This window comes from Strix aluco, chromosome 5 (genome assembly GCF_031877795.1).
Source record: "Strix aluco isolate bStrAlu1 chromosome 5, bStrAlu1.hap1, whole genome shotgun sequence".
Lineage (NCBI taxonomy): Eukaryota > Metazoa > Chordata > Aves > Strigiformes > Strigidae > Strix > Strix aluco.
In genome coordinates this window covers 25,305,321-25,323,846 of record NC_133935.1, presented here as the reverse complement: position 1 = coordinate 25,323,846, position 18,526 = coordinate 25,305,321, and the positions used below count along the sequence as shown (strand labels likewise).

Sequence of the window (18,526 nt, the reverse complement as noted above, 5' to 3'; positions counted from 1 at the left end):
TCTGGAATCCTTAAGTACATGTCAAACTTAACTTTGCAGTGATTGAGGTTCCATTGCACTAAATAAAGGATGTTCTAAACGGTGATTTTCTTTCTTAATGAGTCCTAGCAAGTGTTGAATAACTGTATATAATAATGATTTGTCTATTCGTCCTAGGTTTGTAACCAAGTTACTGGAAGATCTGATTTTCTTTGTTGCTGATGTGCCTAATAACGGGCAGGAAGTTTTGGATGTGGTCATTACCAAGCCAAACCGGGAACGACAAAAATTAATGAGGGAGCAAAATATATTGGCTCAGGTATGTCCTACTGTATTAATAACTTGCTTGTATTTACAAACAGATTGTAAGAGAGAGTGATTTGAGAAAACGTTATTTTTAGGTGACTTGGCTTATGCCATATTGGGTTTGTGTCTGACTAGATTGGACAGATACAACGCTGTTTAGTCAAGGCCTTTGAATCAGATAGAAGCACGAGGGGCCATGACTGTTAGTTTTGTGTGGTTCTGTTGACTTTTAAGACTACATTTGATAGCAGATTGTATCTGCAATTTGAAACAAGCTTGCAACATGGTCCCAGTCCTGCAAGTATTCTCCATATAGGAATAATACTAATGCCTTTATGGATCCCTGACTTTGAGGGCCAACTTGCACGTAAATCAAAATTAATATTATCTTTAAGTAGCCTATTGAAATTAAAAGAAAAAAGGTGGAAAGGATTAAATTGGACAGCAGCCAGTATTGTCTTACTTTTTCATTTTTAATTTATCCAGAGTTAAGGCACTTAACTAACAGTGTTTAAAATTGAGGATAGCAGTAACGAGAAGGCAATATCAGTCAAGTTGGTGGGCAATTGAAGCTACACACGTAAAGCTGTGATGTCTGAGATTATGCCCCCACTTGTATTTAGTCATCAGCCCTTGTGCTGATCCTGTCAGAGAGCATTTCCATTGACTGCTACAAGTTAAGCAAAAATCTGGTTTTGATTTTCATTCTCAATGATTTTGATTCTAAACAGATATTTGGCATCCTTAAAGCTCCTTTTAAGGACAAAGGTGAAGGATCGATGTTGAGACTTGAAGACCTAGGTGACCAGAGATATGCCCCGTACAAATACATGTTAAGATTATGTTACAGAGTCCTCAGACATTCCCAACAGGACTATAGGAAGAACCAGGTCAGTAGTATTCAAGATAATTTTCATTCTCATTTCTATAATTATATATCCTGGGTTTGACATTGCTCTGCACTTAAAAGTGGGATTCTGTAGTAATGATAAAAGGACTGGGTTTTGTGTAAGTTAGTAGTTAGAAGCCACTGTCATATACTTCCTCATGCTGAGGAACAGTGTTTTTGTTTTGTAGGCATGTGTATATGAATTGAATGATCAGTAATGAATATCATAGGTTCACCTTGTACTTTGACAGGCTCAGACTGAGATTGGGGTCCATTGCTTCATTCATGAGCTTTCTGTTATTAAAACTATGCACTTGGACTCTGGTTTATAAAGTGGGAAGTCTGCAAAACTAACTGTTTCTGTTGTTTAAATATTTGTAGAAGGATGGCAGTGAATCAGACCAGAGGTTATTCTATCAGGTAGCTTGATTTCCCACTGCTGGAGACTCCCCATGAGCAAGAAGTATTTCAGAACATGGTGTCGAGTGCTTTGCATGTTGCAGCAGGGAAAAACTGCACTAACTTTATAGGACTAAAGGGAGTAGAGATAAAAGATTTAACTGCTATGTGTGGCTTTTTTGTTTTCTTTCTAATGCTTTACAGAAATATTTCTGTCTTGGAGGGAGAGAAAGGGAGGAGGGAAAACTCAGGAAAGAAAGCTTCTTAAATGTTCTAAAAACCTTTTGTTTTTTCCTTTTAAAAAAATTGGTTGCTATTTCTTTAATTTTATATATATTTTCATGGATTCATTCATTTGGCTTATGAAGGAATAAGAATTACTCATCCCTAATAATGAATCTGTTTCTTGGGGTATGTATTTCAGGTGTTCAGATGTTATTTTGTTCAGGTTAGTTCAGAGAGGTAAGTTTTGAGGGTTATTTTGATTGCTAATTGAGCTGGATGCTTCTGGTTCTAAAAGACAAACATTACTGCTTAACAGGTCATCAAGGGAATTTTCATTTTTTCAGGAATATATTGCTAAGAACTTCTGCGTCATGCAGTCCCAGATTGGTTATGATATTCTGGCAGAAGACACCATCACAGCTTTGTTGCACAACAACAGAAAACTGCTAGAGAAACACATCACGGCTAAAGAAATAGAGACCTTTGTTAATTTACTCAGGAGAAATCGAGAACCAAGGTTTGAAGTGGTCCATGCAATATTATTTTTCTGTATTTATAGACTTTTATATTTGCAGTAGCTGTGAATCTGCCTGCTGTTCGTTGTTTTGTTGTCTCTCTCTCCCAGCTTAATTTTTTTTTTGACCTGGCAGAAAAAACCCACGTGTACAGCGTCATGCTAGAAAATATCAGAACTACTTGTAATTCTTAAGATTTGACCATATCTGCAGTTCAGAACTAGAGTTTACTGAAAAGAGGATTTATACTTCACAGGACAATTTCGGAAATTTGGTTTTAGGTCCGATTGGGACAAAGAGAAGCAAATAGAAATTTTAATTTCTCAGAACTCTGCAGTTTCTTTGTGAAGCTGCCAATTGTGTTGGTTCCCCTGCTAATAATCTTGGTGCAAATTACACAGATACCAGTTTTCCTGCAGGTTCTGATTCCAGGTCAGACCTGAAAGGGGCCTAGGGCAGTGAAGATCCCAGTGAACATATGTCTTAGACTAGATCTTCTTCCAGATGAAAAATTCTGGCCTTGACCTTCACTCAACTGGAAATTATTTTCATTAGCTTTAGGTCAGAATATAAAGGAAATGGATTTTTATTTTTCTTAAAATGGGGTTTTAATGTGAAATTTCTTTCATTGGATTTTCAGTTGTAAAATTACTGAAGTGGTACAAATATAAGCAATTAATGTATTGAAGTCCAAATAATGTCCTCTGTAGTTGCGAATACCATTTTTCTGTTAGTGATTAAAGCTCCTGCTCAAGGCCCTGGTGCTTCATTGCTTCAATTATTCTCTATATGTCTGTAGCCGTTTTGCCTCACTCTGTAATCTCATTGCCTCTCCCATGCTAAACTGTGTTGGGTTTGGTCAGTACTAAGTGGAAACCACATGAGATCAGGTCTTTCTTAGTGCTGAAGGGCCCTAGTGTTTATTGACAGTCTCATGTCATGTTTTTGTGATGGAGGATGTCATACTATTTGTTGCATAACTACATTGTGCAACTGCTATGTATTCATTGCTTTAAGGCTGAAGTCCAAGAGCCGTAGATGTTTGAAACAATACACCTTGCCAGATGGTGCAATTGAAACAGTAAAAGCTTGATCTTATGACACTTATTTTCATGGAGAATCTTGTAGACTTTTGCAACACTGCTCATGTGAATAAGAATTGTGGCAGTATGCTCTAAAACACATGAGCTACAAAATTTATAACCTTTCTAAGTTTTAGCTCCAACTAGGTAACTCCCCCAGAATTCAATGTAATTATGTGCTGTTTATTAGCATTATCTTTGTGATGCAATATTGCTGTGCACCGTTAATTACCTGTTGCCACAAAGCTTCATTTCAGTGAGGGGTAAAATTGTTCCTAAGTGTATCCTACAAATGCTTTCTGTACTCATCCCTTGCAGTTCCCAGACTTCTGTGGGAAGCGTGGTCTGTGCTAATGCAGACATGATTTTCTGATTCCCTCTGGTAGGATGATCACCTATAGAGGTTCAAACTATTGGATCCTTGAATGGCTGATAGTAGATGGTCAGATTTTTTTACCTGGATTTCTAAGTGGAGTATATGATCTGTGTGTGTGTGTGCCTGCTCCTATCTGCTTCCCCATCAGCTCTTGAGCCTCTTGCCCAGTTTAGCTACATTTGCTAGAGGAGTGGTGGGCTCAGAGATACTCAATTCCTACATGTCATGAAAAGAAGAAGCTACATAGAGGGAAGAGGCCCTTATTATATTCTAGTGAGGCAAAGGCTGCAATATGGGCTACTGTTAATACACACAGAGGAACCTGTGAAAGAGGGACAAGAAGCAGATACCTAATGAAGGTCCCAATTATGAGGAAAGCCTCAGGCTGAACCTTGTTAAACATCAGAAGACCTAAGTTTGAGAGACAAATTCAGAGGAAACTGATTTTCATGCAAAGCTTTTGTTATTTCTGCTTTATGTGGAATGACCTCTTTGAATAGAGAGGTCCTGTCTTCAGGTCCTGCCAGATCTTCACTCTTCACTAATTGTTGGCTGTGTCACTTCAGAGATTTCAAAAGGCATCTTTAAAAGGTGGAGGTGTGGACTCCTGCAGTGCATTGGAGTTCCTCAGAGGGCACACGGCTATCTCCAGCACAAGTAACATCTCCTTGCTACTTGGGTTAGGGAGGCATGTGTTACCTGATGAGGAAGATGGGTCAGAATGCGTACTCTTGCTTTTGGTTCCTGACAAGTATGAGTACCTTCAGTGGGAACTCCCCTGCCAGCCAATCTTGAAAGACAGCCTCAGGCTGCTCTTAAGTTCTGGTACAACTCTTTGGCCTTTGATTTGCTGAGAAGTGTCACACTTGGGATATTTTTCTTTTCTCTCCCTGACTGATTGTTCAGCACCATTCAGGGTGGCTTTCAAAGCTATTACTCATCTTTATCTGTTGTGAGTTGCAATAGTATGAATTGGCTAAGATCGTATGTTGATAAATCTTGTGTTATATGCTCCCTTGAGCATATTGGTGATGGATGCTAGAGATTTCTACTGCAGTGTTTCTATGTAGTATTGTAATTCTCGTGTTCTGTTGCATCTGTGTTTGTTTGACTGCAGATTCTTGGATTATCTATCAGACCTGTGTGTATCTAATACCACAGCAATACCAGTAACGCAGGAACTCATCTGCAAGTTTATGCTGAGCCCAGGGAATGCTGACATTCTCATTCAGACCAAGTGAGCATCCATAATCGGAACATACCTTTTGGTTATCTGCTCTGTTATATTCATAGCAGTTTGCTAGTGGCTCCATTGTGAATGGTTTGTGTTTGCAGGCTGGTTTCGACACAAATGAACAATCCCTTGGATTGCCTAGTCATCTCAGATGACATTGATGAAGAGGAAGTGTGGCTTTACTGGATTGACAGTAACAAGGAGCCTCATGGCAAAGCCATCAGGCATCTGGCTCAGGAGGCGAAAGAGGGCACAAAAGCTGATTTAGAAGTTCTTACCTACTACAGGTAAAACTGCTTATTCAAATGGAGGAAAATGTAAACTCTCTGAAGACCCTTGTGCTGTTCTCATCCAGTTCATCTGCCAATACCAAAAAAGGAAACCAGGTCATGCCAGAAACGGGGATTAAAAGTTGGTTTCAATTTTTTCATGTAATAAGCATCACAATCTCTGCTGTCTCTTTATCATTTTGCCTCTTAGCTTTTATTTATTTGGCTTTATTTTTAGGTTGTGCTGCCCTGGAAACAAGGCATGCTCTGAGGAATGAGTGTCCTGAGGATTAGAGGGAAAATGGGATCATGGAACAGTGTCTTAAACTGATGAAAATAAATAGTCCAAATGCTTCAGCCTTCCACTGAACAATGCTTCCTTTGAGTTTCAAAGGGAGCCCAGTCTTCATGGCAGCTGGAGCCTGATGTTAGCATTTTTAATGGCAAGTTGATCCCTTGCTTAGCAAAGTTGCTCTTGTTATTTTTTAGGATTTATATCAGAAAGGCTGATATCAGGCTTGTAAAGTGAGATTCTGAGGTATGTTGTTTCATTTCCAACTGATTTCTTTGAATACCATATGTAATTACCTTTTTTTAAGGTACCAACTGAACCTCTTTGCAAGAATGTGCCTGGACCGCCAATATCTTGCCATCAACCAGATTTCTGCACAGCTGTCGGTAGACTTGATCCTACGATGCATGTCTGATGAAAGCCTCCCTTACGACCTCCGGGCTTCTTTTTGTCGGCTGATGCTACATATGCATGTGGACAGAGATCCTCAGGAGTCTGTGGTACCTGTCAGATATGCCAGATTGTGGACTGAAATTCCTACTAAGATCACAATTCATGAGTGAGTTGAAAGTGTTTCAAACTGAAGTACAAAAGCATTTTGTAGGGGTTAGTCTCAGAACAATATGGTTGTAGATGTCTAATGTTGTCACAACGTGCATCTGAAAAGGTATTTTGTTGCAGAGCACAGAGCTAGTAATTATTGTTACTCTTGGAAACTTCCATGGGTAGCTTTACATGGGAATATTTCGGTTTCATTTTTCACTGTTTTTATAGGGAACAAGGTGGGGAAAAATGGAATGGCCTTTCCTCAGACCAACTGAACTTGAAGTAATCCGATTGCATCTAACATTACAGGTTTGCTAGGCTGGAACTCAGTTTTATACTTCAAGCTCAACTGAAAGCCACAGTTGGAAAGCCAGAATTTATAGTTAGGTACAGCTATTGCCCCAGAAACAGTTCACAGAGACTTTGGCCTCCATCCAGCAAAGTACTTAAGCATGTGTTAAATTTAAATATGGGAGAAGGGTCTATCAGTGGAAAACCTCTCTGGCTTAATTGATTTGATGGAGCAGTGCCACTGGGCTAGCCCCAGCCAGACAGGGAGTATCTGGCTGAAGAGACAAAGAGGAAGAAATATAGCAGTGCAGCAGACAGTATTGTTTCTTGTAGTGAGATGAAGGACTGTTTTGACATACACAAAAAATTGGTCCTAGTTGGTGGTGCACAGGAGGAAGCTGACTGTCCTGAGTTGCTTTCCTGATCTGCTGTCTTCCTTGCGGAAATAGTAAAATCTGGCTGATGGGTGGAGAGGATAGCTGAAACTTAGTGCCACTGAATTGCCACAGCAAAATATAAGAGTGCTATCTGCTAGAAGCGTAGTTCTTTCCTGTCTCTGTTATTCCCATTCACTGCAACCCTTCCTGGTACTGTTGGAGGGAAGGTTTTGTATCCTCTTTGCGTATCTTTGAAGAATCAGCTGACTTCTACCCCTTCTCCTTACAGAGAACTGACAGTATTTTCATAGCATGGTGACTGGTTTGTTTTTCCTTTAGTGACAGATGATCTTATATTAGAGGTGTTTAATTTTCCTTCCTTCTGTGCCTTGCATTGTAGGTATGATTCTTTCACAGACTCTTCAAGGAATGAAATGAAGAGGAAGTTTGCACTAACTATGGAATTTGTAGAAGAGTACTTGAAAGAAGTTGTAAATCAGCCCTTTCCCTTTGGAGACAAAGAGAAAAATAAACTTACATTTGAGGTACTTCTCAGCTATCTGCATCCTACTTATAGTGTTCCTCCTCATTTCAGACAAGTTGAAATCGGTTCTTTCAAAATAAAGGTAGTTGCAGAATAAATGTTGGTATAAAATGTCCTAAAGAAGCACCAATTCCTAATTCCAGTGTTCTTGGTGATGACTGTTACTGTATAAAATAATATTACTGTCTGCTGTCAAACAGCTGTATTTTTCCTTCCTTCTCCTGACATGGTTGCATTTCAGTGGCAGGAGGAGGGATATGTGTGTGGGTGAATGGCCATGTGCCCTTTCTTTCCACATTAGTGAATTAGCATGCAGAGATTCTTCAATATAAGTACTATTCTCTGTGTAAGATATGACACTGAAGGAAATATTCTAAATAACCTAATCTGGTGTTTTAAATATTGGTTGAAATTCCTGACAGAAACTTTAGATAGGCCTAAGTATTCTAGATTCAAATAACATTGAATAAAGGGGAAATGCTTACAGCTTTTTTAGGTCGTCCTCCAATCTACCTCCCAATTTTTGTCACTTCTGCCTCTGGTCATCTGAAATCACCTCTCTTCAAACTTACCACAATCATCTTACTCTTCTTGTGACTTCCATCTTCCCCACAGCTGCTGCCTCTTTGAACTATTTCCTGGAGTCTTTCTTCTTGATCTTATGTATTTTCCCAGATGAATTGTATTCTTTCAAGCCTTCCTAAATCTCATGTTGGTTTTGCTCTCGGTTGTCATTTGACTGAACAATTGTTTTGTCTATCTCTGAAAAACATTTAATGTCACTGGCCTTACTCCACAGCCTGTTTAAATCAGTGGAAAGACTCGTACTAATTGGAATGCACTCTAGATCTGAATCTCTGTGAAAGCTGCTGTGTGAAATGCACCGTATTGCACAGCTGAATACCACAAAGGTTGCCGATACTTCCTTCACTTTTGATTTCTTTTTCTCATAGGTGGTACATCTGGCTCGAAACCTCATATACTTTGGCTTTTATAGTTTTAGTGAGCTTCTCAGACTGACCCGAACACTGCTGGCAATTCTAGATATTGTTCAAGTTCCTGTATCATCATACTTCGAAAGGTTGAGCAAGTTTCAGGATGGAGGTGAGAGAAGCAGCAAAGACTGTTATGCCGGTGTGTAATTCATTATTTAGGTTCAAAATAATTTATGGAATGTCTCATTGATCTTTCAAAGTTCTTTATTCACACATAAACCCACCTACAGGAACTTATTGCAGAATACATTAAGATGGTCAGCTATAAATGAACCTTTCTGAACAGAGCTGCAACCTTCATGACTTGTCGTTACTGTGTTGGTGCTGCTGTTCTTTTGCTTGTTTGGAACCGATATTTCAAATCTGGATCCAAGCCTCAGTGTCCCTTGTGGTGAACATCCCAAACAAGTGCAGATAGTGTTTTCCTAGGCACAGCGATTATGACGGCTCATATGTGGCACAAGTGTTTATTAGTCGTCTTAGCACTTCACTTCAAGGGAGAATAAGATGTTACTGGTCCCACAGCTGCAGAAGCAACAGATGGAAGTCCAGATGAGGCCATCCTCTGCATGTGTTTGTCAGTTTAGAATATTCCTTTTTTTAACCCAGACCAGAGTGCCTGTCTGACAACCCCAGGTCTATATTGCATGTCCCACTGCCTTTTCTACCATGACTTAAAACTGGGTTGAAAAATGAGCATGCCAGGAAGGTTCTGAAACTTACCAGTTTAGTTTTCCTGCATGTGTGGAAGGGAGATGTGACAGTCTGTGAGATGTGGGCTGAAGGTTCAGGAAACTGACTGATGGCAAATTCTATTTTAATATGTGGGTGGTGTAAGTGTCATTGCACTGCCAGCTGGCTCACAGCACCAAAAAGGATGAGCTGTCTTGTTTGAAACAATTATTTTGTATTTTCTCTGGGAGGCCTTTTCCCGCCTTGAGTTTTTCTAATCATCATTTTGCTTAGTCACTCCTGCTGATGCCCTATGTGTGAGTGTGCCATCCTTCATAACTTCTTTGAGGTTCACACACTCTGGAGAAGTGTGGACTGTCATTGTCATGTCTGAACCAAGAAGTCTTATGCTTGGTTCTCTTGATCTTTCCTCCATCACTGCCGGTACACTTTACTGAAAGCCCCTAAAAGTCTTTCCTGCAATGCTGTGCACACTAAGGCATGCTATTGCTGGCTGAACCCTCTCTACAGCTCTAGAAAAAGACTGTATGTTCAGACACTTGGAATTATGTTTCCCTTTTTTGTCCCTGAAATACTGCACTGCAAACTCTCTTCTCAAATGTCTCTGGACACAGTTTGACTCCACATACAATGTGCTCATATTGACAAGATGAAACATACAGATGTGGTTCTTCCATTTAGTTCTCTCTCTGCACAAGTCTTTAATCCTGATTATACATCTCATTTTTACTGACCTTCATTACCCATACAATTATGTCTCATCCTTAATCCCTTTTTATTTCTGTTGAAGGGTTTCCTTTCAGGCTATATAGGAGTGCAAACAGACCTGCTCACAGTTACACTAATTTCCAGAGAAATTCCATGCAAATTAATGAATTTACTCTGAAATAAATGAGTGTGAAGGAATGCTGAAAATGTCACCACCATGCAAATGGAAGCTCAGTAGCCTCGTTAGTAACACTCAACCATTGAATGGAGCCTTGTTGGAAACTTTTGTCACACAGCTGTTTTTGTCTCGCATTCTTTCAGCAAAAAAGGCACAGAACAAAGGTGGGATTTTTTTGTGTGTCTTAGATTAGCTTCGGCCTTTACACACTCTCTTTAAATTTCTTTCTTGGCTGTAGCTGCCTCCATCGATGTTTATCTTTTAAACACTGGACCAGTTCAGGTCAGGATGTGACAATACGCTGATGTTCTTTTGGGAATGATCAGTGGGCTGATTTGGGTTTTCTTCCCCTTTTCCTGCTAACTATATGGCTAGAAAGCCTGTTGCTTTAGAGAGGGTTTTTGCTAGCTCAGACTGTTGTCAGTCATGTCTGACATCTTAAGGGGGACCAGAGATAGAGATATTTGCTGTGCTGTCTAGGCTTAAAAACAGGCATTGAAATTTTTCTGCAGAGAGATGGGTGTTCTTAGTTGAAATAGCTTTAAGATTTGCTGCAGAGGCCTTCTACAGTCTTTGACAAAAGAAAGGGATGCCCATCTTTGGATGGTTATATCTTGTCTTCAGCCTCCCTCTTCTTTTCTGATTGACAGGTCATAAAACACATAAACTGCATTCGCTTTGCAGTTGAGACAGAATGATCCTGAATATTTAACTGCTATGCCCAAGCATCTTGCCATTCCTCTTTCTTTCTCTGGAGGTGCATACTTACTTACCCATGGGCAGCATTAGGGTATGAAGATGCATACATATGTCACAAGGATGCATAATTTAGAAGCAGTTTAAGCAGTTACGTAACTCCTATTCACTATTTCTGAGCACGCAGCTCAGAGAACTTTATGCCCAAAGAACCTATTTCATGTCTGAAAAACATACTACTACAGCAAAACAGGGGAGTACTTTTCATTAAGAAAAACCACACAAAACCCAGTCAGCATTAATTTTAGTTGCAGATTAAGATTAGAGAGGGAGCTCAAGAAGAAAGCGCCAGGTACTGTAGTTGCTGACATTCTGGAGACAACTGCTGTGGCTGAAATGTCAGCTGTTTGTAACTTCTGCCTATCTTTGTTTCATGTGGAAGCCTGCTGGTGAGGAATGAATCAGACCATAAGGGCAGGAGTTTGGCTGGCATAAGTTACTCTAATTCCTGGGGCTGTGAGAGTTTGTGCCAGCTGGGTATTTGGCTTCAATATTTTTTTCCTTTCCCTCCTGTTTTTTTTAAAAAAAACTTTTGTCAGGTAGCAGTCCTCTAAAACCAGTCCTGTGGTTGTCTTGCACTCACATTCTGATTGTGTCTTTTCTACAAGGTAATGAGAAGTTTTGAGTGAGGCCCTAAACACACAGAGCCCTTGATCTGCTTGTGTGCTCTCTGCCTTGCCAGGTATCACTTAGCTGTAGCTGAGGTACGATGTGTCTACGCTGAGCTAGAAAGAGCTGAGCTCAGGGGATTTGCTGGCTTGTGCTGTAGCATAGTTGACTGCTTCTGTGTCCAGTCTTTTCAGACTTCATGAACTTCTGCTTGAGCCCACAGTAAGGTGCAGAAAGTGCTTGTTTTCTGTCTGAGTGGTGGTGGTGGTCTGGAACTTCTGTGCCTCTGCATGTGTTGGACTGTAGGTGATGCTAAGGATGAGTGAGTCCTGACTTGAGACTGGGCTTGAGTCTGTGTTTGACAGGGAAGCCTTGCTGTATTAGGGTTGCCGGAACAGGCCTGTGTATGGCATGATCATGTCTCTTAATGATGTTCCTGTACTTTTTTATCTTCTAGGAGAAGGGGAAAGGCCAGGGGTCTGATTCTACAGTGCTTTGCATCTTGTGTAGTCAATTCTACCCGAACAAGTTTGACCCCAAAAGTTACCTAGGTCCTGTGGAGTCTGGATCCACCTTGTCCAAGATCCATTAGGGATCCTGAAGAATGAACAGGCCAAGAGAGAAATTGTTCTTGGGAATTTCACTAGATCCCCCCTCATTCTGACAGTAAGGGTTGTTCACCAGGCAAAGCTGTAGGTATATATTTTTCTTCAATTTTTTAGTACTTATAAGATTGTACATCAAAGGTTCCCCTTCTCCTTTTACACAGATATTCACTCTGATACCGTAAAAGTCGGTCGGAGAAGAACTCTCTAAAACTCAGAAGTCAGAGTGTTAGAAAGCAGGCATTCTTTATTTCAGCGCTGGGTGCATGGGGGATCTCTCCACCAAACATGCACACCTTAAGCCAGTGAAACCCCGACCTAAATGCAGGTATCTCATACATATTCACAAGGTCTTACAATACAAACATACGTATTCATAATGATGTGTAATTAGTCCTGGAATTTCTGTATCAACAGTCTCTTCCGTAGGCCATAAATGTATCAACATTGTCATGCTTTCCTCCATCTTATCGAAATGTGATATGATGTGCATCCTTGATCGGTGCCATCTTCCTTCGTTCTCGGTTTGATGTGTGATGCATATCCTTGAATGGGGAGTCATCCTTTGGGTTGCAAATCACAGGTGTCCCTCATCTGCGGAGGGGGTGGGTGCAGGTGTCCTCCATCTCTGGGTATGCAGATCTCCTCCATCTCCAGGTGTCAGAGGCCCCAGTCCTTTGTCCTTGTTTTACAATTCAGAAATGCCTTGCTTTTACAGCTCAGAGATGCCTTGCTTTTACAGCTTAAAGGAATTTTAGTTTAAAGTATAATTTAAGTTTACTATAGCTAACTATTTTACAGTTATGCTTAACTTTCTTAATATACCTATATCAACTCTCTGTGTTATAAAACTGAGTTGCTGAGAATGTTAGTTGTTTTATCAGTTACCTGTCTTGGCTTTTTATTGTCCCTTTTAACTTACAATACTGGTCTCTTAGGCAAGTAAAAAGGATTACAATAGAAAGTAATCCAGCCTGGTTTTTTTGTGGTTTTTGAAAATGTGTTGACATTTTCTAAAATCAGGATGGTCCGTTGATCTTTTCAGAAAGTGTTTTCTTATTCATAACTTCCATAAAATACAGGCAGATGGATTGTTCCCTGCCCTCATTCAGGATGATGGGAGCCCTCTCTCCAGTCAGTTAGGGGTGAGGATGACTTCTTCCTGCCTTTAGAGGAGGTCATATTCTTCTCTCCCATATCTCTCCAGACTCTGCAGACAAGGGTCTTGCTACACAGCATCCTCCCTGGCAGGTCCAATACTTGCAACATTCATATCATTCCTTTGAATGCAGACTACTGCAGGTAGATGTTCCTCCAACACATTATTGCTCTAGGGATGTACAGGTTTACACAGCTTCTTTCTTAAGGAAAGTTAGCTTCCCTGAGTTGCAAAACTCATTACATTGATGTTCTTTTTCTAAAAAAAAAAAAAAAAAAAAAAAGTATATCTGTTGTGATTTTGTCGTATGGAGATTATAAAAGTTGAGGGGTTTTTTAATCCATCCAGTCAGTGATCACAAATGTCTAGGCATTAGCTTTAATTCAGTAAGAGCATGTATTTCATACTTTGAGCTTAGAGCTTTGAAGTGTAACTCTAAAACCCAGTTTGACAAACACTGAAAGCCAGCCATGATGGCTGGGACTGATGGTTTAATGGTATAAACAAATGTGTTTAAATTTTATCAACCACTAGGGGCCTGGTCCTGTAACTAATGTAGGAAAGTGCTACTGAATACCAGCTTGGGCTCTGTATATTTTAATTTTCATCACTATTTTATTGTAAATTTACATCAATTAATATTAAATGGATATTTAACAGCAATATTTTGTCAATAATTATGCCTATTCTCAAATGCAGTTGATTTTCAGGTTCTAGGACAAGTGACTTGAGAAGAAGTTTGACCAAATGGAAGAGTCATGTAATTCCTATTCTGCAGCTGTAGTAGATCCAAGGTGGCAGCTCTATAAAAGTTAAGAATTTTGGGTAGGATCTATTTATTTTGCATGCTAGGTCCTGCATTTTAGTTTTGATTTCTATGGTAGTTTCAGTGCTGACTAAATTTGGGGACACAGAGGGTACACTGCCTTTCCATTGTTGACATTGATTTGTTCTGGGTCAGTAGCAACAAAATCTTGCAGCATCTGACTCCTATAATGTGAAGTTGTAGGGAATTGGTGAGCTTGGCTCTTTACTGGTCTGGCCACTGCTCCACATTGTGAAAACTGTAGTCATGATTTTGGGAATGGGTAGAAATATATTAATGATGGGTGGAAGAATGGGGTGGGTCTTGGTTGTGGGAAGCCTGCCTGGAGTTGTGCACCTCAAAATTGGAACAACCAAATTTACAGCCAGCAATCTGGAGTCTTCTTCCCTGTTTAATATTTATTTCTTAAATAGACCCACTCATTTCAGTAAAACTACTTGCTAAGTAAGGAAGTATATATGACAAGTGTTGAGCTGTTGAAGCAAATCCGCAAAATGGGATGTATTTTTAGGTTTAGGTGGAAGTTGCATGAAGACTTAACTAACCTTTTACCTCAAGATGTCCTTTTCCATCCTTTGCTTAAATTGTGAGTCACCTTGATGGCTAAGGTAGTCCTTGATATTGTGTGTGAATTTCTCTATTTTGGTTCTGCAAAGATTCTGAAAAGATCCTTACGTTATTATAAATGTTATGCCTTACTTCCTTTAAAAAGCTTGATTTTAATGCCACTGTAGTTACTTTAACCAGAATTAAATTAGTGTACATGTAGTTTTCAAGTGTGACCTTATTTGATGAAGACAGATTGGGGAAGGTTGGCTAGAAACATTTGTGAGATAGGACCCTGGAAAAAGAAAATATATATATTTTTGGAAATGCTTCTTACCTAGCTTGCATCCTAAAAATTAATTTACTTGAAAATGTTGCAGCCAACTTACTTTTTTCAATCAGAATGTCTTAACTTTGAATCATTTTTTGAGGTTATTTGAAGCTTTTTTTCTGTTTCTTTTTTCCCCTTTCAGATTCTAAAAAATGGGGCTTACAAAATACTCTACCTGTATCCTAAAGAGGCATTTTTTTTCTTAAGGAGAAAGTGAGGACTTCATTTAATAGTTCTATCATTCTGGCACCTTTCAAGAACATTATAATCTCTTGCAGTTTTAATTAAAAGGTAAAGTCATTGCTTTCCTAAGTGCACCCTGCTGTATCGTTCCAGAGTCAGGAGCCAATCTGCCTTGTCCAATACTGGTTATTTATTCTCTGTGAATTAAAATGCACATCTTTCTCTAGGTGTGATTTGATCTTTCAAATAGCTGATTTTAGTCAAACCATGCACCTACAGCATATGTCAGGTCTGAAAGATGAAACGTCATGGTAGTATTAGCAGGCAAGCTACACGTTTGCCATGTGGCTCAGTGCTATTTAGTTAACGTTGTTTGGGCATGGGAATAATGACATGCAAGAAAATACATCCTTGAATTTAAGCTACATATATCTGGGGATGCATTTCATGGTACTGGGCATCAATTTGAAAAAGCCCTCAGTGGTACAAACCTGGATTATCTGCAGAGCATGTCTTTCCCTCAGGAGCTCTACACAAATGGCTACAATTTTCTGAGTCAGTGTCCACTGACATCAGTTAGAGTCTTTCAGTTTAGTTCCACAAAGGAAGGCTATGCTCAGTCTTTCTGAAAAACAGGTTTTAAAAACTACTTATAATTAGCTCCAATTGCTCCTGCCTCTGTGATTCTTACATGAAATGTGTTGCTCATGACTGGATCAACAGATGCCTCCTTTTACCTATTCAAACTGGTAGCCAGATATCCCAGCTCCTTCACGTTATGTCTGGGTCTTTAGCTTGGTAGCATATCCCTCCTGCAGACCGAAGGGACTGAAGATCTGTCCATAGGTGTCCTGAGACTGTGGAACATTTCTCTGAAATGTATCATGAAAAGTCTGACCCCTGTGTCATACTTCAAACTTTGCTGCTTTGTTGTGATGTACCCCAAAGGATTCGACCCTGGCAGGGTTCAGAATGGGGAAGCCCTTGCTCTGTTCTGAAGACTTCAGCACTGGTGGGCTACCATTTCTCTACAAAGGCATGCTTGTATATCAGTGTGTCAGGGGACTCTGGTCTAGTCTTCTGTCCCTTTGATAAACCCTGGCAGTCTGCTTAGCCCCTCAGCTTCAACTGAGCAAGATAGGTAGCATTTTCTTCCAGTCCTCTTGGCTGCAAGTAGAGATGCTCAGAAGCACCAGTGAGACTGTATTTTTTCTCAGCCTTGCATCCATGTCTGTTAACTGGTCTTTTGTCTAGTTAACAATTTGAAATATCTTCTTGAGGCATACTTTGATTAGCAGAGCTAATGAGGCAGTGGCTGCCTGGCAGACTGAAGCAATAATTTATGCCAGCAGTTTACACAAAAAAAAAAAAAAAAAGGGTTACACGAGAAAAAAGATTTAACCCTTAGGAAAGTTAGCTATGTTAGTCAGATGTCTATAATGAAGCAACTGCTGTTCAGTGCAGAATGTCTGACCAAAGGGGAGGCCAGTCTGAAAGTTTAATTCCCTGGCATGGACCATTTTTCTTTCCTCCTTATTCTTTCCTTCATCATGAGACCTGTGCATTAATCCTAGACCACTGGTGCTCTAGGAATCGATATCCATTTCATAGACATAACTTGGCTAGAAGGCTTGATTCCCATGATGCTTTTTACCTTCAAGGCCAGCATGCTGGTGTATGTATTTTTTCCTTTGTCTGATGTCCATGGCATGAAAGCTGTATTTTTTGACACTGCTTTGTGGTTCTGGGGATAAGCGACATCAGCAGAACCCGCAGAATGTCAGGACAAGGTGAGGTCTGGGGGAGTTTCACTATGGCTAGGTAGCAGTGAATTTGTATGCAGTAAGGGAGGCCTTGTGGATATACTGTAGGTAAGTGGAGGCTGGGGTGGCCAGATTGACTCAGGGCAGTGGGTAGCAAATGTATGTGCATTGCATATTGTGGTTCTTTTTGTTTGTTTTGCCTCATTAGTTCTGAGGGCTGTATAAAATGTAGAGGTGATCTCACCTTCTGCCCTTAATGTCATGCATTAGGTTTTCTTTGAGGCTTACCTGAGGTCAGCTAGTTATTGAGTGACGAAGAATGGTTTAATGAAGAAATAAAGTGTGATTCTTGGCCTGTTTATGGTAGGTTCTGCAGTCTTTATGAGCAAATTCTGTAGAAAACCTGTAAAAATTAATACCTCTTTCACAGACAGAGCTGTAAGGCTTAATGCTTCTGGCAAATAATATATAGCTCTAAAGGGTTTGAAATAAAATGTGTTCCTTTAGGTACTGAAGTGTTGTTATTGTATGTCTTAAAAATGGCTATAACTTTTCATGCAGAAAAATTAAATTGTATGAAGCAATGTAGCCAAATCAACAAAGGCAAAGAAATGTAGAGCTAGAGTTGCCATGGGGTTTTTAATTTAGCCCTTGGTAACTAGACATTGCTGTGCATAGGGTTCCCTGTCAGAGGATCCTCAAGGATTGGCAGTGTTGCATGCTTTAAGATGGCACTGAAACTTTAAGAAGCTTATGGTGGAGCAATAGTGTAGGTCTCGGTGAAATCCACCAAGTCAAGGCTGTTTGGAGTCAAGGCTCCTGGTTCAGCAGTCATCAGGAAAGTGACTTGCTGTTATAAGTATTGTCTTAAAACCCGGTTGAATGCACCTACACTGAGGCATGGGTTGAGTCAAGGTATGCTTTGCTGAAAACTGACTTTGATGATGGTAAAAGTTTTGGACTTTCAGCAACGTGCCAGATATCTCCTAATGTAGCAGTGAGCTTGGAAACCAGCCTAAAGTTTCCGCAGCACACTGGCAAAATTCAGTTTTGCCTCACCAGGGTGACAGTTGGTAAAAGTTAATTTCATGGGAAAAATGAGAATGGCTGAGGAGGACTGAGAAGGTTTTGGAACTTCACTGGATTGTGGATGGGGAAGGAGGCATGAAGGGCTTGGTGAAAGAAGTTGGCATGGCAGGGAGGGGCTAAGTATGTTGGCACGTGCTGTCTGGCTTGTGTCCTGCTGCATTGGAAGGAAGTGTTTTCTAGGAGTTGTTTGGAAGAAGTTGAAGCATCAGGTGTCCTAGTCAAAAGCATGTTTACATTTGATGACACAGAGGGTTATCTCTATAACTTCATAATTACAGAGACAATGCAAGAAATGACACATTTTTACAAAACCTTTGATTTGTGTGTCTGTGTTGTTGTGTGTCCCCCCCATAAGCAGGATTGAAGAATGTATTGGGCTTTTATGGACAGGATAATTAAGTTGTTGGAGCAGTGGATGCATGTACATTTGTGTTTTCTGATCATTAAGTACCAGATTTCTTGAAGAACCCATCATATGTCAGCTCCTATTTAGGTACTTAGTTTCCAGAAACATTGAGCATGTGGCTTCTCCAGTCCTTAATGAGAGCTGCTGGGTGTTAAAATCCTTTTGAAAATATAGGCACTTTTTACATTTCTGAGTAGGGAGATGAGCACTGTGGAGAACTGTTTGAGCTAAAACTGGCTGAGCAGTTTTGAATATTGAGTCCTAGTCATCCATCTTTCCTATATCTGTGTTGAGGAAGACTGAACAATAATCTTAGTAAGTGCAGACTGTCCTGTGGCAACTAGGGACCAGATCA

General features: G+C 40.1%; 1 protein-coding gene across 5 annotated transcripts in view; it reads left to right on the top strand.

The window, feature by feature from the left end:
• Positions 1-18,526, top strand: part of ITPR2 (inositol 1,4,5-trisphosphate receptor type 2) — a 289,774-nt gene that overhangs the window by 84,473 nt on the left and 186,775 nt on the right. For 4 of the 5 annotated variants that reach the window (XM_074826452.1, XM_074826450.1, XM_074826453.1 and 1 more), the window contains 8 exons: positions 157-298; positions 1,017-1,175; positions 2,143-2,315; positions 4,889-5,008; positions 5,107-5,292; positions 5,874-6,125; positions 7,181-7,325; positions 8,278-8,458. In XM_074826452.1, the coding sequence (XP_074682553.1) occupies positions 157-298; positions 1,017-1,175; positions 2,143-2,315; positions 4,889-5,008; positions 5,107-5,292; positions 5,874-6,125; positions 7,181-7,325; positions 8,278-8,458 (1,358 nt within the window). The remainder of the gene's footprint in view (positions 1-156; positions 299-1,016; positions 1,176-2,142; positions 2,316-4,888; positions 5,009-5,106; positions 5,293-5,873; positions 6,126-7,180; positions 7,326-8,277; positions 8,459-18,526) is intronic. The other variant, XM_074826451.1, reaches the window with a different exon arrangement.